General features: G+C 39.0%; 1 protein-coding gene, 1 long non-coding RNA gene and 1 pseudogene across 3 annotated transcripts in view; 2 read left to right on the plus strand and 1 right to left on the minus strand.

The window, feature by feature from the left end:
• LOC307191291 overlaps nt 1-27,030 on the plus strand; it is a 220,558-nt gene that overhangs the window by 190,491 nt on the left and 3,037 nt on the right. The window lies entirely within an intron of this gene.
• Nucleotides 8,055-12,442, plus strand: CCDC71L (coiled-coil domain containing 71 like). Its single transcript, XM_079932300.1, has one exon. The coding sequence runs from the start codon at nt 8,197-8,199 to the stop codon at nt 8,908-8,910; it is 714 nt and encodes a 237-aa protein (XP_079788426.1). The 5' UTR covers nt 8,055-8,196; the 3' UTR covers nt 8,911-12,442.
• LOC307191721 (large ribosomal subunit protein eL31-like) lies at nt 21,112-21,513 on the minus strand (annotated as a pseudogene). Its single transcript has one exon. The product of its transcript is annotated as a large ribosomal subunit protein eL31-like (transcript).

Consider the following 27,030-nt stretch of genomic DNA (forward strand, 5'->3'; position numbering starts at 1 on the left):
CTGCTATAGCTCTTAGTTACATAAAATTTCCTCTGGTTCTACACAGAATCCCATTTCCTGCTCTGCTCCAAGTTCCGTCTGAACATTAGTAGAAATCCAGGCATTCTGTTAGATTTATATGGCATTCCAATAGATAGAAGTGAAAATGTCCTGAATCTAAGTGAGACATCCTCTCTTCACTTGCATCCAAGCCACCATATCCGTGCGCCGTGACACATGGGTGCTATATCCATCCACACATTCAGGACCTTGGGATGCCCTTTGGAAGCCTGAGGCGCTGGAGAGTTTGTACAGCTCTTCCTCTTTTCTACCACTCTCTATAATCTCAAGTCACAATAACACTAAATTGCTAACTAAGAGTCAGGAAACCTAACAGAATTCTGATTCTTTTTTTCCCCATGAGGCTACTTTGATGCTTTCTTGGGAAATAGTAAGTACCAGACTCTTTCACAATAAACATTCCCATTTAAAGATTACCTCACATATACTGGCACTGTAGAAGGTACTGGAGATGCAAAGATAAATAAGAAAATATCTGTCTTCCAGGATTTGCAGGAAGTTATTTACAGGAACACACTAACCTTACAAGATATTTTTCTATTTTTGGAAGGCTTTAGTGGTTAGAAAGTTTGCTCTGTTTACATAGTCATGGCATTGTAAACGCCAGATACAGATTTGGCAAAAATATGTGATATAAATACGTTAAGAGGTAGAGCAAAGGAGAATCCACATCTGGCATAGTAAGAAATACATGAATAATATTTAAAACTGAAGAATCAAGAAATAGCAGTATAAGCATGTTATTTCGAAACATGGACAGGAGAAATGCCAGAAGTGTTGAAAATGGTTGCTTCTGGGAAATGAAAATCAAAGAGTGAATTTTTTTTTCCAAAATCTGCTTCTTTAAAATGAGCGCTCACTCTTTAAATCCCTAATTGCCCCCCCCAGATCCTGGTATTTGTGAGCAGAAGAAAATTAAGGTAAATGGACTTATTTTAGTGATTATTTCATGATGTGTGAAAATATCGAATCTATGTTGTACACCTGAAACGAATATAATATTGTATGTCAAGTATAACAATAATTTTTTTTTTAAAAGCGTTGTAGGTCAGGAGTTAGTAAACTTTTTCTGTAAAGAGCCGAACAGTAAATAATTGATGCTATGGAGGCCATACAGCCCCGTTGGCACTGGTCAGCTCTGCCATTATAGTGGGAAAGCAGACATAGACAATGCAGACGAGTGTAGCTGTCTTCAACAATATTTTATTTACGAAAACAGCCCATAGGCTGGGTTCAATCCATGATCATATTTTACTGACCCTACCATGGAGCTAGGGCCACTGCATAAAGTTGAACAATCTGTGCACAAAAATAAGTGACCGAGGGGATAAGCGGGGTCTGAAATGCAGCTGTACTCCCTTTGCCATATTCTGTACCAAAGTGTGACAGTCTATTTGCCCAGAGACAGGAACGCTTTTTTCTAATTCATTTGCCCAGTGGAAATGCTTTTTACTAATCATACAGTAGCGCTCCATGGCTAGTTGGTTCCGTTTAGAACCTTAGAGAATATGCAAATATTAAAATGCTTGCAAGTCCTTAATAATATCCTACATGAGACTTCTATTCTCCAAGGAAAATAATCCAAGCCATCTGTCCATTCTTCCCATGCCCCAGTGTTGAGTCACTTTCTCTTCCACATCGTTCTTCTGGGGAATAAGCTCCCACGTGCCAATGTCCCAGGACTACGCATAATACTCCAGGAACGGTCTGAAGAGTGCAGAGCAATAGTGATTATGACTGATACAGTTGTAGGATCACATAAGGTCTTGGGCAAAATGTCTACCATGGACTCGTATTAAGCTTGCTACCAACTGAACCCTCTTGGTCTTATAAACATGTGTTGCTATTAAGTATAGTTCTTTTCGGTTATACTTCTACGGTTGAGTTGACAGACTCCTGGTTTAGACTTTATACTTGCTTCTATGAAATTACATTTTTAAAGAATTCGTTCACTGTTTTAGATGGTTTAGAAGGAGGTATCAGCTCTCTCCTATCTCTCCATGGAATCTCTAAGTTTGATAAGCCCACCCACCACTCATCATCTTATCTAAAGCACAGATCAAAATGTTGAAAATGGTAAAAGACAGAGCATAGGAAATTGCTTGTTCTCATCCTAAACAGAAACTTGTAATTTAAAGCAAGGTATATGCCTACATAAGTGCAATTATAAGAAACTACCCTTTAAAGAAAATACTGCCGCTCTAGGTCTTGATTCCAGATTTCAACGAATATAGACAAGATATGTCATAAAAGAATTATTTTAAGAGCACACTAGACCAATATATTTTTTTAAGTGTTTACCACCAAGAGACCACAATAAATAATTGTTAGAGACCATGAAGGGATAGTTCAAATAACAGTAAATATAAGTTAAGAAGTGTAAGAGAAAATGTTCACTCTCACTAGTAATAGAAGAAATGCAAGTTGAATAATAATTAATAACTAAAGACAGGCAAAAATGCTTAAAATATATAAAACAATTCTGGAAAGGTTGGGGTGAAACACATACTCATATTGCTGGAAGTATTGTAACTTGGTTGTGATCTTCTTAGAAATCAATATAACAATATGTATTAAGAAGTCTCAAATTTTTTCTTACTTCTTGACCAAGGAAATTTATCCTAGGGAAGTAATGAAAAGAAGAAAAAAATGCTGAAGGGGTGCATTTGAACATTGTTTATAATCCTGAAAAACTGAAAACAGTGTCCTTATGGCCTAAATATTCCACAAGTATTATATTTGAACATCTTGGTAGAAGAAATATTATATTATGATGAAGAAGTAGAAGTATGGTGTATTAAGATTGTGTAAAAATACAAAGAAATATTTATATGTTAAGTGAAGAAAACTATGACATATAAAATTAGAACTAATGAAACATGAAAATAAGTATTTGAATATGGATATTACGGAGTGGGTTTTTTATTTACATTTAAAAAATCAATGTTAATGTAATATCGTTTTCACAATAAACGTATTTTATGTTAAAGTTTACTACCATATAAAATATATCCTACTGTCTGATTAGTTTGAAAAATCATTGGTGGGGACAGTGCAATAAAAGCTGGAAAACCCGTTTGGGAGAGGATCCTTAATTCTCTTTATCTGTATAGAAGGGTAGAGTCACTGAGCTACAGTCTAGGTACTAAACAGAGAGTGGGAGCAGGTTGATGAGATAGTGGAAATATCTTCCTGGCCACAATTTGGGGAAAACAGTTCCAGTAAATCTAGCTACAAATCTTCAAAACAAAGAGTTAAGTAACTTAAATGGAAATATTTTACAAATGACATAACCCTGTGGTCTTTTGGTCTTGTCCAACATATTTTTGTAAATTAATCGTGTTTTGCTTGAGACAGTGATTATTTATTATGAGCTTCTGCTTGAATGTGGGGGAATTTGTCAGGAAATATTTTGAAATCTAAAATAGTTTTGGCAAAATCTCTAACACTGGTAGTCAATGGGGGCAGGGGCATAAGGGGGCATCTATTGGGGGCGGTGTGCAGTGCATGTCACAATCGCCTGGGGTCTGTATCAGTTACGGTGTGTTTGGCTCCAAGTAACAGTTTAAGTCATAGTGACAGTTACTGATTCCTTACCTTAGATGCCCAGAGGTGGGCAGTCTCAGGGTTGGTTTGATGGTTCAACAATGTCGTTGAAGATCTAGACTCTTTTATTCTCGTCCCCACCGCCCCATCCTCAACTTGAATTTTATCCTTGGGATTTTGCCGAGAGAACTGCTTCTTCACTGCCCAGCAGGGATGAGATTTGTGGTTCCCTATTTGGCCTTCTCTGACATCACCCCAAAAGGAGTGGTGGGGTGCCTAGTTATAGCCTGGTGAGGGTACAAGCCATAGTGTTTTTTTTGGGGGGGGGGTGTTTTGCTGCAGTAGATCAATAATTTTCTAAAAGTTTCTGTCTTGCTAGGCTACTCCTTTCTTGGTCCTAAAGCTAGAGAGAACAAGGTTTTTGTTGGCACTTTTATGTCTTTTATGTCTGTTGGCATTTCTTGGTTGCTGGCTTCTCCAGCACTCAGTCTGAGATGTGTGCAGAAAAGAGAAAAAAAAAAGAGAACGCAGGGAACTCACTGCTGTGTTGTTCTTTGGGTTCTGAGATCCTTAGCCTGTCTGCTTTCTCTTCTCCCTTCTTCAGTCTTCTTATGTTCATTTTATATATAATGTCCAGCGTTTTAAATTGAAAGTAGCAAGACGAATAGGAAAGGTACAGGTATTTCATCTTCCTGGAAGTGGAAGTTCTGGCCTCTCAGTTTAAGTGTGTATTTTGTGTATTTTACATTAAGCAGTTTTAGAGCATATCAGAGCTTCGAGATAACTTTTATAGAAAGATCTAAATTACTTTATAATGATTCTAATGAAAAGGCTGAAATGGATGAATCATGTCCTATGTAATTTCACTTGAACTAAAAATTAATGCTATCTCCTTGGATTAAATACAAGAAAGTTAGAAACAACTCTGGATTAACAGTTGGAGACGTAGGTTCTGGTTCAGAGTATTCTACCATTCAGCTGTGTGAACTTGGGCATATCTCTTGGCATCTCAATATTCTCATCTGAATTAAGAATGTTGGACTCATTACATGATCTCTAAATTTCCTTCTCGCTCTAACATTTTGATTTTCCCCTCATCAATCTATTACTTAAAAAAAATCTGTAGACTCCCACTGTAATATAGGATTTGAAATGCATAGATTAAACCAAGTAAAATCCTCAATTAGATAAGACAAAGATAACTATTATTTATTGGATGCCTGCTGTGACCTGGGCACTCTAGAAAAAGTTTTACTAATGTTCACTCACCCAATCCTCAAGACAATCTATTGTAGTAGAGATTATGCCCATTTTATAGATGAGGAGATACGCTCAGAAAGATAAAAAAATGTATCTAAGGGGATTTTGTTATAAAGATCTGTTTGATTCCAAGTCTGTTTGATTCCAGAGTGGATGCTCCCAGCCACTTACAGATACTTTTTTATTTTTCGGCCACTTTGCAAGAAGCAAATTATTTCGTAGAAGTGGAATCTTAAGGCACAAGTTCTGGATAGCTAAGAGATAAATGTTATTTTCAATTTCTCCAATCACTGCTTGGTTTCATTCTTAAACTACAGAAATTATAAATTCAGAAAATATACACATAGAGGTAGTTTTTTGTTCTGTTTATTCTTATTATCCACTACTTATCAGATATATAGGAAGCATCATTCTCCTTGAGAGGTAAAGGAATAAACTCAGCATTTTAAACAATGTTTCCTCAAGAAAAAAATTTCAATTTGCCAACTTTCCATAAACCTTATAGTGTCTTAGGAGTGTCCCAGGAACTAGAAGAAATATATTATCTTTATGTGTAAATTTTACTCACTTATGGAGAATGGATAAGAAACATTTGTAGGACTATTTAAGCTAATCAAAAAGTAGAGATCAAGAAGAAATATAAAAATAAGAAACAGTGAAAACGGAAGAATAGAGAACTCAAACAATGCCAAATTTAAAATTATACAATAATTTAAGTAGTTTGACATGATATTAATTCCTAAAAATATTTCATAAAGATATTGTTTGGTTTTAAGTAAATTAAATGAGTATGTATTATAAAATGTACTTTTGAATGCTCTGCAATTTGTTGAGACCTTATGTTTTCTTAGAATAAGAATGGTCTTATAAAAAGATTATCCTTTTAACTGAAATCAATTCGCTAAGTTTGTGTAGATGCCTGGTATGTATTTATGTGGCAAAAGACCCTAAACATTTCCATAGTTAAGAACCCTAAGTACTTATCATATGATTAACATGGAAGGGAGGAAATAACAATATGAGAAGTCAGGAGTACATAAATCCTTATTCTACCCTTTTCTTTCACTATGAAGTCCCCTTACTACTCTGCTGGCTTACTCTGTGAGATTTTCTATGTCTATCTTGCAGGGGCATTCCAATGGAAGTTATACAAATTTCACATTCGTGTGTGTTCCCAGAATTACCCAGAGAACTAATGGTGATATAAAGAGTTGTTGTAATGACATTTCTTTGTAAGGACTTAGGAAGCTGGTACCTGGCTCCATAATCTTGTCCTGAGATCAGGGTGTGCTTTTCTAGGAAAATGATTTTCTCTTCAGAAAGTTACCATGATTTTGGTAGGTTGAGAACTGGTCTCCTGGTAGGATGTTTGGTTTTTACCATAAACCCAGTGTGTGGAGAGGGTGCTCTGGTGTAGAGAAGCAACTTTCAAAATATTTTGGTTTTATTTTATTTATTGTTCATTTTATTTACTTTATTCCTTTGTTTTGAAACTAAACGAACAAAATCTAGTTCTAAGAAAATATCTGTAAGTCCAATATAGGGCAGATAAAAACTGCTCAATTCTGGGAGGAGTGGAATTGGAAATACTCTGTCCCTTAGTCACTCCACTCTTGCATAAAGCATTTGCTATTTAACCTCTTTTAGTCTGAGCAGTACAATTTGAAAAAACTCCAGTGAAATATAAAGATCACTAGATGAGAAATCCAAAGACCTAAACTATAGTCCTAGTCTTGCTATCAAGAAGCTGTATTACTGAACCTCTGTGGGTCCAAATTTCCTCATCTGTGAAATAAGGAGATTGAACTAGGTGTCTTTCAGCTCAAATATTCGAGGGAACCATTAGCAGTATGTGCAAATCACAAAACTCTGCTTTATTAGTTCTCTGCTGCAAATAAGGTGCTCACTTAAGGGTAAAATTTGCATGCCTACCTTAAAGTTCTAAGTATTAGGAGATTTTTTTAACCTTAAAACTTTAATGCAGTTAAGAGAAAACTGCAATGTAAAATATAAAATTGTCCTGTTCTTAGCGATTTCAAGTGTGTCTTTCTCACATCATTTTAAATTATCAGTGGTATTTCATCGATTCACTCAACAAACATAGAGTGCCCACTATCTGACAGGTGCTGAACTAAGTACTGAGGATAGAAAAGATGACTGAAGACTGTCCATTACTCTATAAACCTTCATAGTCCCCTCCTCTCAAATACAAAAGGTGATGGGTTCTTAACAGTGTGTTCTCTTCAGCAGAACGTTTTTGATTGTGAAGCTGCATCCTTTCTCAATGATAGAGATGGTGCTGCAAAGGGACATATTAAAACTAAATGAAAAGTGAAGTGCATTCATTTAAAAAACAATTATATATTCAAAAATGCTATTTTCCGTAAGGAGAATGGCTTTGTCGTAATTGATCTTTGATCAACTTGAGCAGAGTATTTAGTTCTACGGGTATAAAAGGCTTTGCTTTCCCGATAAGCAGAGTATCTCTTAAAGGTGAAGATGGTTCCATTGTCTAGAAGGAGACAATGCCACTGATGCCGTCCATATTACCTGAATGATTCTGGATTACTAGTGTTGTTTGACATGGATTGGGGTCAAAAGCGGGAAGAGTTGGATGAAGATGCAAAAGAGGCCTCTGAAGGTTTAGAAGGGAATGGTGAAAGGCCCATTCCCCCTGGACTTAGACCCAAATTCCCCTTCTGTGATACAAACCACAGCCTTTGGGCACGTCTCTCTTTGTTATTCAGACTGGTAGACCTCCAAGCTCAGTCTTCAAATGCACACCCACTCACTCCGAGAGTGACTCTCCCCAAGGTGGAGCTGATGTCCACCCCTTACTGTAGACAAGGCACCCTCCCCATATACCCACCTAACTGTTGACTCGCGTTCAAGGGCCACCACCATCACCCACCCCAGCACCATCTACCAGGAACTGGCCTCTCCCCCATTAGTCCCCGCCCCTCTTCTGAGAGCACCCAATGGGTGGAGTCGGGGCTGCGGTGGGAGGGGCCTGAGGCGGGCACATTTAAAGAAAGGCAGAGGGCGAAAGGAGGCAAGAGAGGAGAAGAAAGAGAAACCAGGGGGGCGAGGCGCCGTCCAATGACAAAGCCCAGGGGTGGGCGCCGGCCGCCATCTTGTACCGGTCTGCAGGATCTTCACCCGCGTCCTCCGCCCTCGGAGGGGGAGGGGCGGCGGCGGCGGAGGCGAGAAAAGTAGCTAGAGACGCGCCGGGCGGGAGGCGCCAGCAGCTGCTGCTGCCGCGGAGCCGAAGGCGGGCGGGGACGGCGGCGGCGGGACCCGGCGAGCGCGGGCGGCCCCGAGCGGCCTCCGATGCGGCGCAGCGTGAAGAGGCGGCGGCGCCGGTCCCCGGCCGCCCGGGCCGCGGCCGCCCGGGGCGTCGGCTTTAGGGCGGGAGGAGGGGCCGCGCTGGAGGCGCGGGAGGAGAAGGTGGTGTACTCGCGGTCGCAACTCTCGCTGGCCGACAGCACCAAGGCGCTGGGCGACGCCTTCAAGCTGTTCATGCCACGCAGCACGGAGTTCATGAGCTCGGATGCGGAGCTCTGGAGCTTCCTCTGCAGCCTCAAGCACCAGTTCTCCCCGCATATCCTGCGCAGCAAGGACGTCTACGGCTACTCTTCCTGCCGGGCCCTGGTCCCCGACCCCCCGGGACCCCTTGCCGCCCGCGGCCCGACGCGCAGGCCGACCTCGAGCGCGGCGGCCAGGAGGAGGCGCCGCGGAGCCCGGGCGCCCGCCGCCCGCCGGAGGAAGCCCCAGCCGCCGCCGCCGCCGCCGCCGCCGGCGGACCCCGGGGAGAGCTGCCCCGCCAAGCCCGCGGCGCCCGAGCCCTGCTTCGGGGGCCGCACCCTGGAGGAGATCTGGAGGGCGGCCACCCCGACGCTGACCACCTTCCCCACCATCCGCGTCGGCGACGACGTGTGGGGCGAGCGCAGCCTGGCGGCGGCGCGGCGTAAAGCGCACCAAGTCCTGCAAGTGAACCTGGAACCCGTGGTGAGGCTCCGCCGCTTCCCGGTGCCTCGGGCGTGAGACGCGGCCCGCGTCGCCCTCCCAGCCGGCGACGGAGCTTCCGCCCGGAGGGATGGACAAGTGTCAGTCGAGTGTTTACAGATCCGGCCTGGACCCCGTCCCCTCGTGCACTTTACGGGCGAAGAACTCACTGGCTGGTGTTCCCGGCCCGGCGCCCCGGACTCGCGGCGGCGCCGCCGTCTGGGACTCCGGGGCAGGTGCGCCCTCCGCCCCTTCCCGGCTCGGGGCTGCGGAGGAGGAGGCCGCCGGACCCGTGGGGGAGGGCCCTTTGCTTCCGTACCCCGGACTGAGACGTCTCCAGGACTGGAGGGGCAGATCCGTTTTCTCCCTTTGGACTCTACCTCACTGGTCTGGAAGTCCTCCGAAGAAGTCGTTATTTTTTCCAAAGGAATTTGGTTTCATGCTTGTGTAATAACGCCAGAATCTACTTGCTTTTCACCCCGCTCCTCTACCCCTACCCCCGTTTTCCTTTTCGACTGCCACCCCTCTTTCTGGACGAAAGATCGAACCTGTTTTGTGCTGTTGCACCCGTTTGTGCTCAGGGTATTCTGAATCCCACTCGTTTCCTAATTTTAACCGGATTCCAAAGCTTTGACCAAGGATATTTTTCTAAGAGATTCAAGCTTATGACTGTTAATAGTGCAAGGATTTGTATGCTGTGAATTCCATGGGCTCAGTGATTGCAAACAAAGAGATGCAAACTACAACTGTTAAACATTTTTGAGGTGTTTCTAAAGATTTTATATTGAGATTTAATGTTTATATTTGCTGAGCTCCTAAAGAAAATGGTTGAAACTCATATAAAGTTCTGTTTAGGAAAAGTTTAGTTGTTAAATCTTTTTGATTAAATAAAAATTAAAGTGCATTGAAACCACATGGCTTGTGATAAAGAAAAAAAGAGTTATAAAGAACTGGTGTTGGTTAAAGAGATGGATGGAATCCTATTGGAAGTGATTTGGTCTCCTTGTACTAGTCTAACATACAAATCCAGGTATAGTTCAAGGATAACCTATTTTAAATTGGGAATCACATAGGAGAAATAAATGTGTGTAAACCTTGTGATTAAAATGATAAACAGAATACCCATTAGAATTCTCAGAACTATTAGTGATTTCGAGGGGGTGGGGACATTTCTTGGTATCATGTAACCGGTTGAAGTTACTTTGGGCAAAATAGGTCTTTCTTTACTTTTTGTTGTTGGATAGCAAGAAATGTCCAAACTAATATCCATCACTTTTATATACATCATGACAATGAGTTGTCTCTTTTGCTCCATGAGTTTCCTTTTTTATCTTAATTCCATTCATAATTATGTTTGCAGTTACCGGTCTTTGTTGACAGCTGAAGACCACAGGAATCGAACAGGCGAGTCACACAGAGTACTGACCCTTCTTTTACACTTTTATGATAGCATTTATATCATACGGCCCGGTGTGGAATTCTTGATTATCCAAGTGCCTTTGGTCATTGGTGGCAGCAAGACTTAATGGTTTTTAGCCGGTGGTGCCACAGCCAGATTTTACTGCAATATCTAAAGGGTCAAGTGGTGTTTTTGTACCACTGTTTTTCAAATTTAAGTATTCTGCCATGGAACGATTCATACTGGCTGGAAGTCGACATATGAAATCCTCAATATTAAGGTTTATCTCTGCTTGGCAGCTTCGTAGGAGAATAATAAGAGTTGAAGTTTTGACTCTTGTGTTCTTAGAATTCAAATGGCATAGCTTTCTGGATTGAGTTTTTCAAGTTTAATAGTCCGTAAGTAGGAGTTTTGTGACTTTAATTTCAGTGTTCTTGTTTTGTAGAAAAAAGAAAATTATATATATATATATCTACGACTTGATGCCAGTTTCCCAGTATGCCTCATATTCTTTTATTCACTACTTAATAATAATGCGTTGTTACAAACACTGTCACATGAGTAAATAAAAGTGAATCATCACTTAGTTGATGGAGAGTGTTAAATTTTATTTGTGTGATAGGAAGCTTATATATATTCTTTTGGTTATTAGCTTATTGCCAGTTGTATTTCAGATACATAGGGTTTCCCCTCCCACCCCCAAATTGTTAAAATTTTTTAGCTAACTAGCCCCTGAGGAAAAAATATGTATTGGTACCACTCACTATTGTATATAGTTTTATAATAATTAAAAAATAAATTCAGTGGCCATATTAGAATGTAATTTTAACGTACAGTTTATCTAGATAGTTTCCCAGAGGATTTTGAAATTAGACTTAGCTGGGAGGATAACTCTGCTCAGTTCAAAACTGAAACAACCATTTGACACCATGCATTTATTTTAACTGAGTTTCTTAACATTTTTTCCTCATGCCTTGTTACTTTAGTGCACTTGAACTAGCAAAAATGCTTCTTTGGATTATCTGGGCTGTCTGATTTCAGTTAGGATCTGATTGTCCATCTTGAATTCAATATGTTATTTATCTGGTCTATTTAAAAATCATGCCATTTCTAGTTTGTGAAATAAGATGTCGAAAAATCTTTATTTCTGCCAGCTGTTCTTTAGCAAAGCCTATGTTACATCTTCTAAAACGTGAAGAAACAACTAATATAGTTGGTTAGTATATTAACAGGAAAGTGAAAGTATTTTATGGGTACATTGGGCAGAATGTGAAGAGGAACTGGCAAGGTGGCCTTTATGGTGAGGAATCCATTTCCTGTCCTCTAAGTCTGTAGCTTAGCTTGTATATAGTTTTTTAAAAGAAAACTCATGATTTTATTCATTCTCTTATAAGATTACCTTATATCTCATATGGCGCAAGTAGAGGGGGAAGCTAGGAGGAAGTTGATCACCTTGCTATGCTTTTATTTCATTTTTAACTTTAGAGTGCCTAAATGTGGTGACTGGCATCTCCGCTAACCTTTGGGGATTCCTGATGTCATTTTTTATCCTCCTTCCTGTCAACCAGCAACTTATTTTCCCTTCCAGAAACCAGGAATGTCATGATCGTTGAGGGCAAGCTCCGTTGTTGATAGTGCAAAGGGTTGCTGTTGTGGTGTGTATTTATTTTGTTGAAGTTCGAGTACCCCGTTGGACACGTGTAACTAAGCTGGTGGCTGACACTTATTGATTTGCTACGTGCAAATGATAGTACTATTTTTCTGAAAACTCTTCAATAAAGAAACATTAAAAATATTTGAATACAAAAAAAATCAGCAATTTTGAACTGAAAGCTTTTGGTTTTAAGGGCTGCCACAGCACTCTTTAAATTGGTGGTTTTTAGTGGACGTATATACATAATATTTACTTTATTATAATACTTTATTGGTGTGTTTTGAATCATTTTCTGATAGACTGTTACGTCTTAAGTGCAGTAGAAGGCAATTGTTTGTAATGGAACCGAATTGTTTCCTCGGACAGTTTGATGTGCATATGATTAAGATTTACAATCTGGTTGTACTTTGCTTTTTAACTTATTAACTGTAAATAAATTTTAGAGAATACACAGTGACTGGTTTTTCTAATGATGTTGAAAGTTTTTGAAATGGGATTTTATGTTTGCATGTGAGTTGGAAAACATCATAATTAACAGTGGGATCAATTTTGACTTTTTTTTTTTTGTGAACTTGAGATCTGTGTCTTGTGCTGTCTTGGGACTCTATGTGACATCAACTCTTGAATGATCTAGTGAGTCTCCAGAATAGTACTTCATGGCCAATCCCAAGTCATTACCAAGTTTGCCAGCAAAAAGGACTTTAAAAAGGCATCAAAATTCAGTTTTGAGCCCTAGCCCCATGTCCTCCTGTGGTGGTGATAAAAAGTCTGAAGCTCACATTCTTTCATGCTAGGAAAGAAAGTCCAAATGCTTCATGTGAGTAGCAGAAGTAAGATCTGTTCCACAGAATGAGTAAAGCCAGAATTTTCATTACAGTCTAGAAGGTAGGAGTGGAGTATTAGCAAGGGCAGGATTCATAGTACTACTATGTGGCCTGAAGTTCCTATCAATAATTAGAGGCAGCATAGTGTAATAACTGAATCCCAGTGCCTGGAATGGAATTAAGGTTTCACCACTTTTAAGCATTAGAACTTGAGGTAAGTTATGTAAACTGTGCTTTAGCTCCCTCAAGTATCAAATATGCTTAGTAAAAGAAGTGATGGGGCTATTGAAAGGGCTAAAGGGGATGTAAATGGTAGACACATAGAAAATACTTAATAAATGCTATTAATTGGAGGCATATGTGCTGAGAGTAGAACAGCTGAGAGTGGGGTCCTCTGGGAATTTAGCATCCTGAGAATAGAGTGTGGTCTGGGAAAGCTAAAAGACGAATTAAGAGATGGTAATTTGTGGGTGAATTAAATCGAAGACAGAGAAATCTCGACATGTTTTTAGCCTGTTGACAAACCGGCAGGAGGTTGGAGTAAGTTGATTTTAAAAAGTTTTTACTGTTGGAGTTTTAGGCTTTCTTAAAATTTGGGAGTCTTCTTTTATCATCGTGGTATCTCTGAAAGATATTTAAAATGTACTGTTACATGTTTTAAACTATCTGAGAATTTATAAAAGTAATAGATTACTATTGTTGATCCCATAACTTGCCAACTTTCCACACTAAGTTTTCCCTTGGTGTAAGTTCAGGAAGGGCTGCTTGAGAACCATATTAATTTGCATGTACAGACTAAATTAGAATTAATTTCTGTGAAGTTTGTACTTCCGGTGTTCAAGGAAACAAATGAGTATGATAGTTATGTTTGAACAGCAGAACGTTATTACTAAAAGTAAAACAATCCTCATCTATGAAGCAGTGACACACTTATTTTCAGATTTTGGGTCTAAAGCCTGTAGTTTAGTTCTAATTCCTCTTAGCACAAAGAATAACAGAGCATATTCTAACTTGGTGAGCAAGCTGAGGTTTCAGTATCTAAAGCTGACACAAAAGAATTTCATTAGATGGAAGTTATCCCGTAGTAAGAAGCTCAAAATGGAGCCTGATTGCCGATTTGATTTCACAAGAGCGATGACTTCTCGCTGTCAATGCTCACTTGTCTTGGTAAATGTCACCCTAAACCATGATCTGTAACATGATAAGCATATCCAGAAACCAACTGGAAGGTAACAATCATAACAACAGCAAACACTATGGCTAGCCCAGCAAGTTTGAATAAATATTCTGTTGGACTCAAAATTGGACTTCTTCTGCTTCTGAAAGTATTCATAGAAATGTTACACTGAGATTCTTCCAAGTACTGAAATTAACTGTAAAATGTATGTGTGTATATATATATATATATATATATATATATACACGGAATTTTTTCAAGTACATATTCTGTGTTTAAATATTTAGTGGCGAGAGTATAGAAAAAAAGTGTGGCTTAGGGGTCAAAACTCTCAGGTTAAAAATAAATTATTGATGCATAATACACATACTAAAAAGTACATATATTAGAAGTATTATAAGCACAGCTTGATACAGTTTCATAAATTCAATATACTCGTGGAACTAGCACACAGATTGAAAAAACAGAATCTGGCCAGTACCCGCAGAGGACTCCCTTATGCCCCTTTCAATCACTCCCCATCTCTCCTCCAAGATAATCTTTATTTTGACTTCTTACAGCATAGATAATTTTGCCTCTTTTTGGACTTTATATAAATGGAATTAAGTGTCACATGCCTAGCTTCTTTCACTCAAAATTATCTGTGAGATTCCTTCATATTATTACATGTTGTTATAAGTCATTTTTTCTCGGTGGTGTATGGAATTCCATTGTGTGAATATTCTACAATGTTTCTGCAACTCTTGATGGGCATTTAGGTAGATTTCAGTTTAGGGCAATTATGCATAAAGCTTCAGTGCACACAGAGAACAAACATGTCCTGTGGTGAAATTTTTGTTTTTTTGGAATATTTGTCTAGGAGTGAATTTGCTGGGTCACATGCTATGCAAATTATCAGCTTCGTTGGACGCTGCCAGTTTTCTAAAGTGGATATACCAATTTACATGAACTTTCATAGTAGTGTTCTGGATACTTCATATCCTTGCCAACACTTGGTAGCTTTGGTCTTTTTCATTTCCTGGTGGGTAAACAGATTTTTAAAAAAATTAAAAATATTTTAACCCAAATAATTTATACACAGTTAAAAAAAAAACACCTTAAAAAGCACGTGAGGGCTAACAATAATAAGCCCCGCCTCACCCACAAACACCCCTTCCCTACATTTTTTTTAAAAGTTAGGGTTTTTTTTTTAAATAGGCTATTTTTTTAGGGCAGTTTTAGGTTTACAGGGAAATTCCATAGAAAGTACAGAATCCCCCCCCCAAGTTTCTACAGTTATTAATATCTTGCATTAATATGAGTACATTTATTATAATTGATGGATGAACCAATTTTTAATTAAAAATTTTTTAATTAATTTTTTTTCTGCCAGTTCTATTGAGATGTAATTGACATATAGCACTGTATAAGCTTAAGATGTATAGCAAAATGATTTGACTTACATACATCATGAAATGATTATCACAGTAACTTTAGTGAACATTCATCATCTCATAGAGATACAAAATTAAAAGAATAGAAAAAATTATTTTTTCCTTGTGATGAGAACGCTTAGGATTTATTCTATTAATAACTTTCGTATATAACGTATAGCAGTGTTAATTATATTTATCACAGTGTACATTACATCCCTAGTAATACCATAACTAGACGTTGGTACCTTTTGACTGCCTTTATCCAATTCCCCCTCCCTCCACCCCCCCCCCCCGTCTGGTAACCACAAATCTGATCTCTTTTGCTATGAGTTTGTTTGTTTTTGAAGTATAATTGATCTACAACACTATGTTAGTTCCTATTACACACAGTGATTCAATATTTCTATATATTTCAAAATGATCACCATGATAAATCTAATTGCCATCTGTCACCATACAAAGATATTATATAATTATTGACTCTATTCCCCACACTGTACATTTCATACCTGTGACTAATTCATTTTACAACTGGAAGTTTGTACCTCTTAATCTCCCTCACCTATTTCTCCCTTCCACCCACCCCCCTCCCCTCTGGCAACCACTTGTTTGTTCTCTGTATCTGTAAGTCTCTTTCTATATTGTTATATTTGTTCATTTGTTTTATTTTTTAGATTTCAGAGATAAGTGAAATTGTATTTGTCTTTCTGTTTAACTTATTTCACTTAGCATATATCCTCTAGGGTGTGTTGTCGCAAATGGAGAGAATTAATTCTTTTTCATAGCTGAGTAATATTCCATTGTATGTCTATGTACATATATATACATATATATATGTATATATATACCCCACTTACTTTATTCATCTATTGATGGACACAGGCTACTTCCATATCTTGGGTATTGTAAATAATGCAACAATGAACATAGGGGTGCATATATCTTTTCTAATTAGTGTTTTTGTTTTCTTTGGATAAATAGTCAAGAGTAGAATTGCTGGATCATGTGGTAGTTCTGTATTTAATTTTTTGAGAATATCCATATTGTTTTCCATAGCAGCTGCACCAACTTACATTCCCACCAAGAGTACACCTTTTCTCCACATCATTGCCAACACTTGTTATTTGTTGTCTTTTTGATAATAGCCATTCTGACAGGTGTGAGGTGATAGCTCATTGTGGTTTTGATTTGTATTTCCCTGATGATGAGTCATGTTGAGCATCTTTTCATGTTCCTGTTGGCCATCTCTGTGTTTTTGGAAAAATGTCTAGGTTCTCTGCCCATTTTTTAATTGGTTTTTTTTTTTAATGTTGAGTTGCATGAGTTCTTTACATATTTTGTATATTAACCCCTTATTGGATGTATTGTTTGCAAATAGCTTCTCCCATTCAGTAAGTGGCCTTTTCATTTTGTTGATAGTTTTTCACTGTGCAAAAGTTTTTAGTTTGATGTAGTCCCATTTGTTTTTTAGCTTTTGTTGCCCTTGCCTGAGGAGACATATCCAAAAAGATATTACTAAGACTGATGTCAAAGAGCATACTACCTATGTTATCTTCTATAAATTTTATGGTTTTAAGTCTTACATTTAAGTCTTTAAACTATTTGAATTTATTTTTGTGTATGGTGTGAGAAACCAGTCCAGTTTGATTCTTTTCATGTAGCTGTCCAGTTTTCCCAGTGACATTTATTAAAGAAGCTGCCTTTCCCTCATTGTATTTTCTTGCCTCCTTTGTCATAGATGAATTGCTCATTTAAGTGTGGGTACATTTCTGGGCTCTCCATTTTGTTCCATAGATCTATGTGTCAGGGTTTTTTTTTTTTTTTTCGCCAATACCATACCATTTGATTACTGTAGCATTGTATTATCATTTGCAATCAGGGAGCACGATACCTCCAGCTTTGTTCTTCTTTCTCCAGATTGTTTTGACTATTCAGAGTCTTTTGCGTTTCCATACAAACTTTAGAATTATTTATTCTAGTTCTGTGAAAAACGCCATTGGTATTTTGATAGGGGTTTCTTTGTAGATTGCTTTGGGTAGTATGGTCATTTTAACAATTTTAATCCTTCCAATCCTTGAACACAGTAGAGCTTTCCATCTGTGCCATCTTCAGTTTCTTTAATCAATGTCTTATAGTTTTCTGAGTACAGGTGTTTTGCCTCCTTAATTAGATTTATTCCTAGGTATTTTATTCTTCTTGATGCGATTGTAAATGGGATTGTTTTCTTAATTTCTCTTTCTGATAGTTTGTTGTTAGTATATAGAAATGCAACAGATTTCTGTATATTAATTTTGTATCCTGCAACTTTGCCAAATTCATTGATGAGCTCTAGTAGTTTACTGGTGTTGTCTTTAGGATTTTCTAAGTATAGTATTATGTCGTCTGCAAACAGTGATAGTTTTACTTCTTTCTTTCCAATTTGGGGTCCTTCTATTTCTTTTTCTTGTCTTATTGCTGTGGCTAGGACTGGATGAGCCATTACTGACATTTTATTATTAACTAACACTAGGGTTCACTTTTTCTGTTGCACAGTTTCATATGTTTTGACAAATGCATAATGTCATGTATCCACCATTACAGTATCATACAAAATAGTTTCGCTGCCCTAAAAAGGCACTGTGCTCCACCTAGGCATCACTTCCTCTCTCCCCCTCAATGCTTGGCAACCACTGTTTTTTGTTTTTTGTTTTTTGTTTTTTGTTTTTTACTGTTTCTATAGTTTTGCCTTTTTCAGAATGTCATATAATTGGAATAATAAAGTACATAGCTTTGTCAGATTGCCTTCTTTCAGTTTGAAATGTGTATTTAAGTTTCCTTCATGTCTTTTAGATAGCTTCCACCCTCCCTCCTACCCTCCCTCCCTTCTTTTTTTTTCACTGATGGAGTTTATTTTTAAAAACAGATTTAGGTTTACAGAAAAATTGACTGGGAAGTACAGGGAGTTTCCATGTACCTCCCCATCCCTGCCACCACACACACACACACACACACACACACACACACACACACACACACACAGTTTCCCCTGTTATTAACATCTTGCATTAGTGTGGTGCATTTGTTACAGTTGATGAGCCAATATTGATTCTACTGAAGTCCATAGTTTATCTTAGAGTTTATTTTTTGTTTTGTATAGTTTTATAAGTTTTACAAATATATAATGCCATGCATTCACCATTGCCATAAAGTAGTTTCACTGCCATGAAATCCCCTATATTCCATCTATTCATCTCTCTCTTTCTCCCCTGAGTCCTTGGCAACCACAGGTCTTTTACTGACTCAATAGTTTGAGGCAACAGTTTGAACTGTTTCAGGTTTTTATTCTTTTGTTTGTTATCTTCATAATTCTAAATAATATACTGTAGCACTGCTTATTGATTTATCATTTTAGGTACCATCTACTGACTTGCTATATGAAGATGAGATGTAGTTCCCTTATACCACCTTTCTTCTCTCTGCTCTCCTCCAAGTATACTTACATTGCTGAATTCCTATCTTTATTACTGTTTCAGTCAGGGTCCAGCCAGAAAATTATTCACTATAGGTATTTTAAATAGTTACATAGGTGATGGGAGATCCCAGGAGGCAAAAAAATGATGATGACCAGGAATAAGTATCATCAGAAAGTGTTTCTATGCCAGGGCTAGAGAAACACAGAACTGTGCCTAGTAGGAGCAGGGATCACAGGAGAAGGGGCTGCCCAGAAAGGAGATAGAATCTGGGCTTATACCTCCCTTCCTTTCTGCAGTCAAGCTACTATTGGTCAAGCCACTCTGGAAGCCAGCTGGCAAAGAACCTAGGAAATGTAGTTTGTAGGAGAAATGCAGAAACCAGATCTGAGGGCAAAAAGGCATAATGGATGAAGTTTATAAGTGTATTAGTCAGGGTTCTACAAAGGAACAGTATCAGTAGGAACTGGCTCACATGATTATGAAAGCTGAGAAGTCCAGACCCAGGAAAACCAATGGTATAGTTCTGGTCTGAGTCTGAAGGCCTGAGAAGCAGGAGAGCTGATGGTTTAAGTTCCATTTCAAGTCTCAGTCTGAAGGCAGGAGAAGACCAGTACCTTGAAGACAGTCAGGCAGAGAGAGTGAATTCTTTCTTACTCAGTCTTTTAGTCTGCTCAAGCCTTCAACAGTTTAGATTGCCTCTGACATTTGGGAGGGCAATCTGCTTTACTCAGTCTACTGATTCAAATGTTAATCTTGGGTTTCCCTGGTGGCGCAGTGGTTGAGAGTCCACCTGCTGATGCAGGAGACGCGGTTCGTGCCCCGGTCCGGGAAGATCTCACATGCCGCGGAGCGGCTGGGCCCGTGAGCCATGGCCACTGAGCCTGCACGTCCGGAGTCTGTGCTCTGCAACGGGAGAGGCCATAACGGTGAGAGGCCCATGTACCGCAAAAAAAAAAAACAAAACAAAAAAAATGTTAATCTTACCCAGAAACATCATCACAGACGTACTGGAAATAATGTTTAACCAAATATCTGGGCACCCTGTGGCCCAGCCAAGTTGAAACATAAAATTAACCATCACGTTATGTAATTTTAAACTAGATACTTGTCTCTTTTGCTTGTTTTATCAATTTTCACTTCCTACATTGTAAGATGAATGTCTCCCTTATCCTTTGTGCATTTTTTCTTTTCCACCTACTATCAGCTTTGTACTTTTATTTTGGCATTGCTATTAACATTTTTATTCTTCCCTGCAATTGAGTCCTTTGAAAATTGTGAAAAGTTTGATTCTAAAACTTGAAAACCAAAAAATGGTTTATGTTCTTATGACTATGTAGATGATATTCAAATCTTAGAATTACTGATCCTTCTTTGCAACACTTGGACCTCTTGAATGAGGACATCCCTAGTATCAAGGCGAAATGGATTCTTTTTCTCTATACTCCATCAGTGCTTTAAACCATGCCACATTTTGGTTGGTGCATTCAGACTAAGACCATCTTATGGACATTTTTTTTTGGTCTCCAGATTTTTTTAATAAGGAATTTTTGTATTGACTTGGTCTGTTTCAGTGTCTAAGGTCTGGACTGTGCCAGGGAATGGATAACCTGGAGATGCTCCCCCACCCACCATGTTCACAGTGTACATTACACTCCAGGTGGCCCCCAACCCCACTACCGTCATCAGTAGGGCTTCAAAAGGGGACTGCTTTATGGCATTTAATTCACATCAGTGGTGTAAACACTAATGAGACATAATCGCTGCAACACCTTGCTTTCAGGTTGAAACAAGCAGATTTTGTTAGTAACCTTTAAAAAAGGTTACCCTTGAGCTTTAGCTCCACATAAACCAGGACTAAAAACACCTCATGGGGCCACTACAAATAAGTGAGCTGAAAAGGAACTGTACATATTTCATTAAATCTAAGACTATCAAGTGTATCACTTTAGTTTGTTAAAATGTGAAAAATGTCAATTAAGTTCTACATGCCAGTTTCTGGAAAAATGTGTATCTTAGAATCAACAAAACCTGCATTTAAAAACATTAGCATTATACCCACAATGTGCCAACTACCTAAATAGTCATTCTCAATCCAGGTTGCGCTTCAAAACCACCTTAGAACACCTGCCTAGACCCTGTCCAAATATTCAAAAACTGCAGGGACTGGGGAGAAGGGACCCAAGCATAGTACTTAGGAAATGCTCTCCAAATGATCCTGTAGTTGGGAACTGCTTAAAGATATACAAGACTTTAGCTGCAACTAGAAAAGGAAGATTAAGATGTGAAGGCAGTTCTATACCTTTATTCAACAATCAGCAATTAGTTCTCATCCACATTAGCTGTCTGTAGATTTTTTAAAGTGGTGACAGGTACATAGGTAACAAACATATAGAGCTTGTTTGGTGAGTCTTCGTTACGTTTTCTGGACAACCGCTCACGGATATGGTGTGGGACATTCCTTATTCCTTTGGCCCAGACAGCTTTGTTGAGCCTGGTATCAATGTGTACATCTGGAGTTCCCATCTCCTTCGTGGCAAATTTCTGGATTTCTTAGAGCGTCCGAGGGGCATGCTTCTCAAAACCCACTCCATGGACGTGCTTGTGAACGTTGATAGTGTATTCTCTGGTCACCAACTCGTTGATGGTGGACCGGCCCTTCTTCCTCTCGCCACCTTTCTTTGCGGGAGCCATCCTGCCAGGCCCTGGTTGGAAAGGAAGGGCTCGAGGGATTGTCCATCTTATGGATATTTTTTGATTTTCTTTGATTTTCTAACTGCTCTTTGTTTTCTTGCGCTCTTTTAATGTTCCCAAATCATGCCATCTATGAGGTCATCTTCTTTTTCTCCTAGAGTTGTCTCATTGAATCCTTCTCCTCTCCTGCCCCAGTTTATTATACTGACGACTCAATAGTCCTGCTTTATAGCTTTCATCCTGAGGTTTTCCTTTGCTGCTGTCCTGATTTGGTTCCACAGTTTCATTGGTAACATAGCTATCTGGGAAGATAGGGAGTATTTAAGATCAGGGACTCTGGAGCCAGACTGCCCAGGGTTAGATCTTAGTTCTACAACTTACCAATAACTTAGGTAACTTATTTGGCCCCTTTATAACTCAGTCTTCTATTCTATAAGATAATAATAGCAATAGTATATACTTCATAGGATTGTTGTGTGGTTAAATGTAATAATACATGAAAAACACACACAGCACAGTGCCTGGCACAAAATAAGCACTCAGCAAATGCTATAGCTATTGTCAGTTATCTTCTTTCTTTATTTCTCTTCTCCTTGTTTTGCGGGAGTACATCCTCAGATGACTTCCTAATAAAGAGTGAATAGATCAGATATTCTGAGGCTTTGCATCTCTGAAAATGTCTTTATTCTGCTCTCACACTTAATTGACAGTTTTGACAGGTTTAGAATTCTAGATTTTGATGACTCATTGCCCCTTCCCTTAAATGACCTCAGACTATAACACTGTTAGTACTATCATATCTACTTTCTATAGTGTTTCTGACTCATATTGTCACTTTTATCTTATTTTATTCTTTTGAAATGATTCACTAAGTCCAAATCACACTGAAGGCAAGGGGAACTAGGCTCCACTTTTAGAGGTCCTAAAAAAGAATTTATGAACATATTTTAAGCCAACATGGTCTGCCCTCTGGGGTCAAATTATTTGCATTCATCTCACATACAAAATATCCTCACCCCATACAGAGAATCTCTCCTCAAAGTCCCAGCCCTTTATAACATCAGCTCAACGTCCAGGGTGTTTCATCTAAATTAGGTCCAGGTGTGGATGAAGCTCCTCAGATGCAGTTTCTTAAGCACAGGTTCTTGAGTACACTTCCCCTCAATTCGAATACCTGTGACTTAAAGGTACGATCAACACTCCATGATGGGACAGGCGTAGGATAATCAGAATAGACACTGCTCTTCAAAAAGTAGGAAACAAGGAGGTACACAAGGGCCACTGGTCCATTGCAATTCTGAAATTCAGCTGGACGCAGCTTGGCTGTTCCTTCATTGGGATGCAAAGCCTGGGAATAATTTTCCATGCCTCCAGTTCAACCCTGTGGACTCTTGATTTCATGCTTTGAGTCATTCTTCCTTTTTTATGAAAGATAGCCTGTGTCTGCAGCGGCACAGTTGTCTCAGTCTTCTTACTGATTATAGTAGTTTGTGGGTCCAAAGCACTCTTTCACTGTATTGTCTCCATTCTTTGAAGAAAACACTTCTCTGTGTTGGGCTTCTGCTGAGATTCAGGAGTAAAACACTCTTCAACTTCCAGTTATGTCGTAACAAAGAGAACCTGTAGGTCCTACAGTTTACTTTGCTTTATGAGGGTATGCTTATAGTGCAGAATACTGGGATTCTCCAAGACTCTACTTGTTTTACGAAACTTTTCTGGCATCTTTTCTCAAATGTCATCTGTTCAGTTTTGTTCTTAATAATTTCACCTTTCATAAGGCCTGCATCATTAATGTTATCTGTGCCAATAAAATATGAAACTATATTTCAGTGGTATTGACAATGTATCAGTTAGGAATGCATTCAGCTGTAAGTAACAGAAAGCTTGCCACCAGTGGCTTAAACAAAGAGAGAGATTTGCTCCCAAAGCAGGGTGCAGGCTGCACTCCTTTAAGGCAGTAGTGTCATCTAAAGCAAGCTGCACGGAATGGCAGAGCTGCCGATTTCTTTATAACCTACTTTAAAACACTGTAAGAAATGTCAGCAATCATTAATACTGATAATATCTTTTTTTACTGATCACTTGCCCTCTTCAAAGTACTTTACACCGATGAGCATTTCAGGCTCACAACAGATCTATGAGGTGGAATGGTTGATGTCATTGAACGTCATTCCTTTTCTTCTTCTCCAAGTCACAAACTGGCTGTGACATTTCCAGGGTATGTGGCTTCACCAAAATTCCTCCACAGCCTCCCTTTGCTTATCAGTGCATCAAGCAAACTTAGAGGAATTCTAGACTCCAAGGCTTTTGGTTTCGGAGAAATCAGTCGGTCTAGCCTTTTCAAATCCATGTGCTTCAGTATTCTTTCAGGATGAACCCTCTGATGGTGCTCCTGTGGGTGGATTGACTTTGTGCTTCTGTTGACAAGAACCTTGCCTCCCAGGAGGCACTGCAACTTTTGTATCTATTATAATTATGGATTCAAATGAAAACAAAGGATTTTACTTTGTCTTCTTGTTGATGTTTTCTAACTTACGCTGTTACTAGATTTCGTTTTATTTAATTCTTATCATCATACAACTACTCTAACATCATTACAGAGCAATGGTGGACCGAGGTATAGCCTCAGCTGCGGTAACTTAAGATGAGGCAGTAGCAACAGTTAGCTTGGACTCCATCCAGTCCTTGGCCACGTGGGTTTGTCTGCTTTCCATTTTTCTCACCTCCCAGCCCCATCAGTGGTGAGAATCTGATTAGTAAGTGAGTGTAGCCAATATGAATATAGACCATCTCACTGGTAAACCTTTGTGTTTAGCCAGGGTAGCAGGGTTAGTTCTGACAGAAGCACCTGGTTTGGGGAGGCCATAGAGCAGTGTCTGTGCTCCTCCTTAGAAAGGGGCAGGATAAATTTTAAGCGCTTAGGGGATTCACTGCTTCCCAAGGGCTGATGTGTTTTTGTCACCTTCATCCATTTACCAAACTAACATAAGCTTTATGATAAAGAAAGTGGGGTTTGTGCATCCTTTGCAGAGTGGAATCCTTGTCCTAGTTTTGGGTATCTTACCAATAAGTGGTAGATTTCCTAAAAATATAGGAGTAGGACCTTAGAATCCGAGCACTTTATGGTTCTGATGGGGGGAAGGGGTGGAAGGGTCAGATCATATTATGAGAAATTCTGCTTTAGAAAGTTATAGCCCTTTAGATTTTCAAAGCACTGTATACGACCTGGTTAGCAAAGCTCTGAAAAGTATTCGTCAGTATAAATTTAGAGCTTTTTTGAGATCTGGATCTTAGTCTCCCCTTTTTTCATTACGTTTCAGTGCTTTTTCCTCCAGAGCTTCCTTTACTTCCTTTGCATTATTCCATTATGTATTTGACCAAACTTGTCAAATAAACTTTTCCTAAAATTGAATACGAACATTTGGAAGAACACTGACATGTTCGATACCCACGTATTTTATTATCTCTGGTAGGAGCTGGTATTTTCTGTGGAGCGTGAATAAATAAACTCGTGTCTTTTTTGGTCCCAAATGAAAATATCTTCTTTATTGATCAGCAAATGTATGTGCAAGGAAACATCCTAGGTACTACAAGGAAGAACAAGAAGACTTGGTGTATAAATTATATTCCATTTGTGTCATCAAAAAAAAGATAAACTATTTTTATCTGATTAATGAGGATAAGCTGTGCTTTAAAAAATAAAAGGAAAGATAGCCATGAAATCAGATAAAAGTTAAATAAAATATTTTTTCCCTAGGGCAGCAAGGAGTTATGAGAAATACCATAATCTGTAAATTTTGTACTAAAAAAGTTGCTGCTATATAAGACTTATCTTTAAAAAGTTTGCTTTCTGTAGTGCTATTATTCCTTGTTCTTCAGAGCTGAAGACTTTTTTTTTACTTCTGCTTTTAACATGAAAACAAAAGACATTTTCCCCCTATATTTTCTTTTTGCCATCTTAAAGCTAAGCATCTAAAAGTGTGTTTTGTATATTAATTCTTTTCTCTCCATCCTTCGAACAAAACCAGGTCTGAGATTGGGAATAGTGTTGACAATTGTTAACCCAAGCCCAGTGAATTTCAATTGTCATAAAAGCAAGCATTTGAGGAGACTTTGACTTCATCTCTCAGAGCTCCTTTTCTAGCCCTTGGACAGGATTCCATTGAAATCATCCATAACATAGTGGAGACCCTGTCTCTGGAAGGAACTGTCTGATTTGACCTCATATATTTATTTTTCTAGAAACCTAGGCATTGAGAGGGCTGGGGATTGGGTGGTGGGAGACAGAGACTGCAGAAGTGCAGAATATTCCGGTTTACTTGAAGCCAACTGAGCTGAGGGAAGTTCTGTCTTGGAAGGGCTGGGCTCAGCAGGGCTCAGCCCTCACATGTGTGGAATTAGTGAAAAATATACTTATGAGAACCCACGTGAAGGGTGCCTCCAGAAGTCTAAAAGGGACTTGTTCTTTTTTATTATTATTATTAAATAAAGGGTCTTGGGGAGGATGTTTACTTTACCCTTGTGTGTCTGCAGTACTTCTTCACACCAGTGATGGTGTAATTACCTCCTTGCTAAGTCTCTTTCTCCCCTTCTGGGCCACAAATTCCTCATTGGCAGGGCTAAGCTTTTTATCATTAGCGTAGCGCCAGTCATGTGCAAAGTGCTCGGTAGATACTGAATGAATGCATTGTGTTTACAGAGTTCAGACAAACCCAGACACAGGCTCCCAAATTTTACAGAAGAACTAGCTGTGTCGATTCAATTTATGTATAACAGAAACAATCTATAATGTAAAAAATATATATATGTGTATATATATATATATACACACATATATATATTTGACCTCATTCTCCCAAATGTTTGATATATATATATATATATATATTTTTTTTTTTTTTTTTTTTTTTGCGGCACGCTGGCCTCTCACCGCTGCGGCCTCTCTCATTGCGGAGCACAGGCTCCGGACGCGCAGGCTCAGCGGCCATGGCTCACGGGACCAGCCGCTCCGCGGCATGTGGGATCTTCCCCAACTGGGGCATGAACCCACGTACCCTGCATTGGCAGGCGGACTCTCAACCACTGCGCCACCAGGGAAGCCCTATATATATGTATTTTTGACATACAAAATACATAATGTGTATTTTGACATAGATTTTTTTTTTTTTACAGAAACCTATGTAATAAACTTCTGATGAATTCCTAGCATTTTGTGATCAAACTAATTGGCTGAAAACTTTGATCTCTCTTACGATCTTACTTGCAACCCAATGCTACCTAATAATCACTACATTACAGCCCCTTAGCAAGAGGTTAAGAGGGTGGCCTCTGGAGCCAGGCTGCCTGGGTTCAAGAATCCTAACTTCCAGTCTGACCAGCAGCAGACCTTTGGGCAAGCTAGTTAATCTCCCTGTTCCTCAGCTGTAAAAACAGGTGCAACATAGCACCTACTTCACAGAGCTCTTATTAAGAATTAAGCGAGGTGACGCAGGTAAAACACTGAATTGTGCCTGCAACTTGGCTGGCTTTGAGTTAATACATGTTAGC

The sequence above is a fragment of the Stenella coeruleoalba genome (genome assembly GCF_951394435.1).
Source record: "Stenella coeruleoalba genome assembly, chromosome: 9".
NCBI lineage: Eukaryota > Metazoa > Chordata > Mammalia > Artiodactyla > Delphinidae > Stenella > Stenella coeruleoalba.

Bases quoted from the DNA above. Each gene is read 5' to 3' on its own strand.
- CCDC71L (XM_079932300.1), top strand. From the start codon at position 8,197: ATGCGGCGCAGCGTGAAGAGGCGGCGGCGCCGGTCCCCGGCCGCCCGG.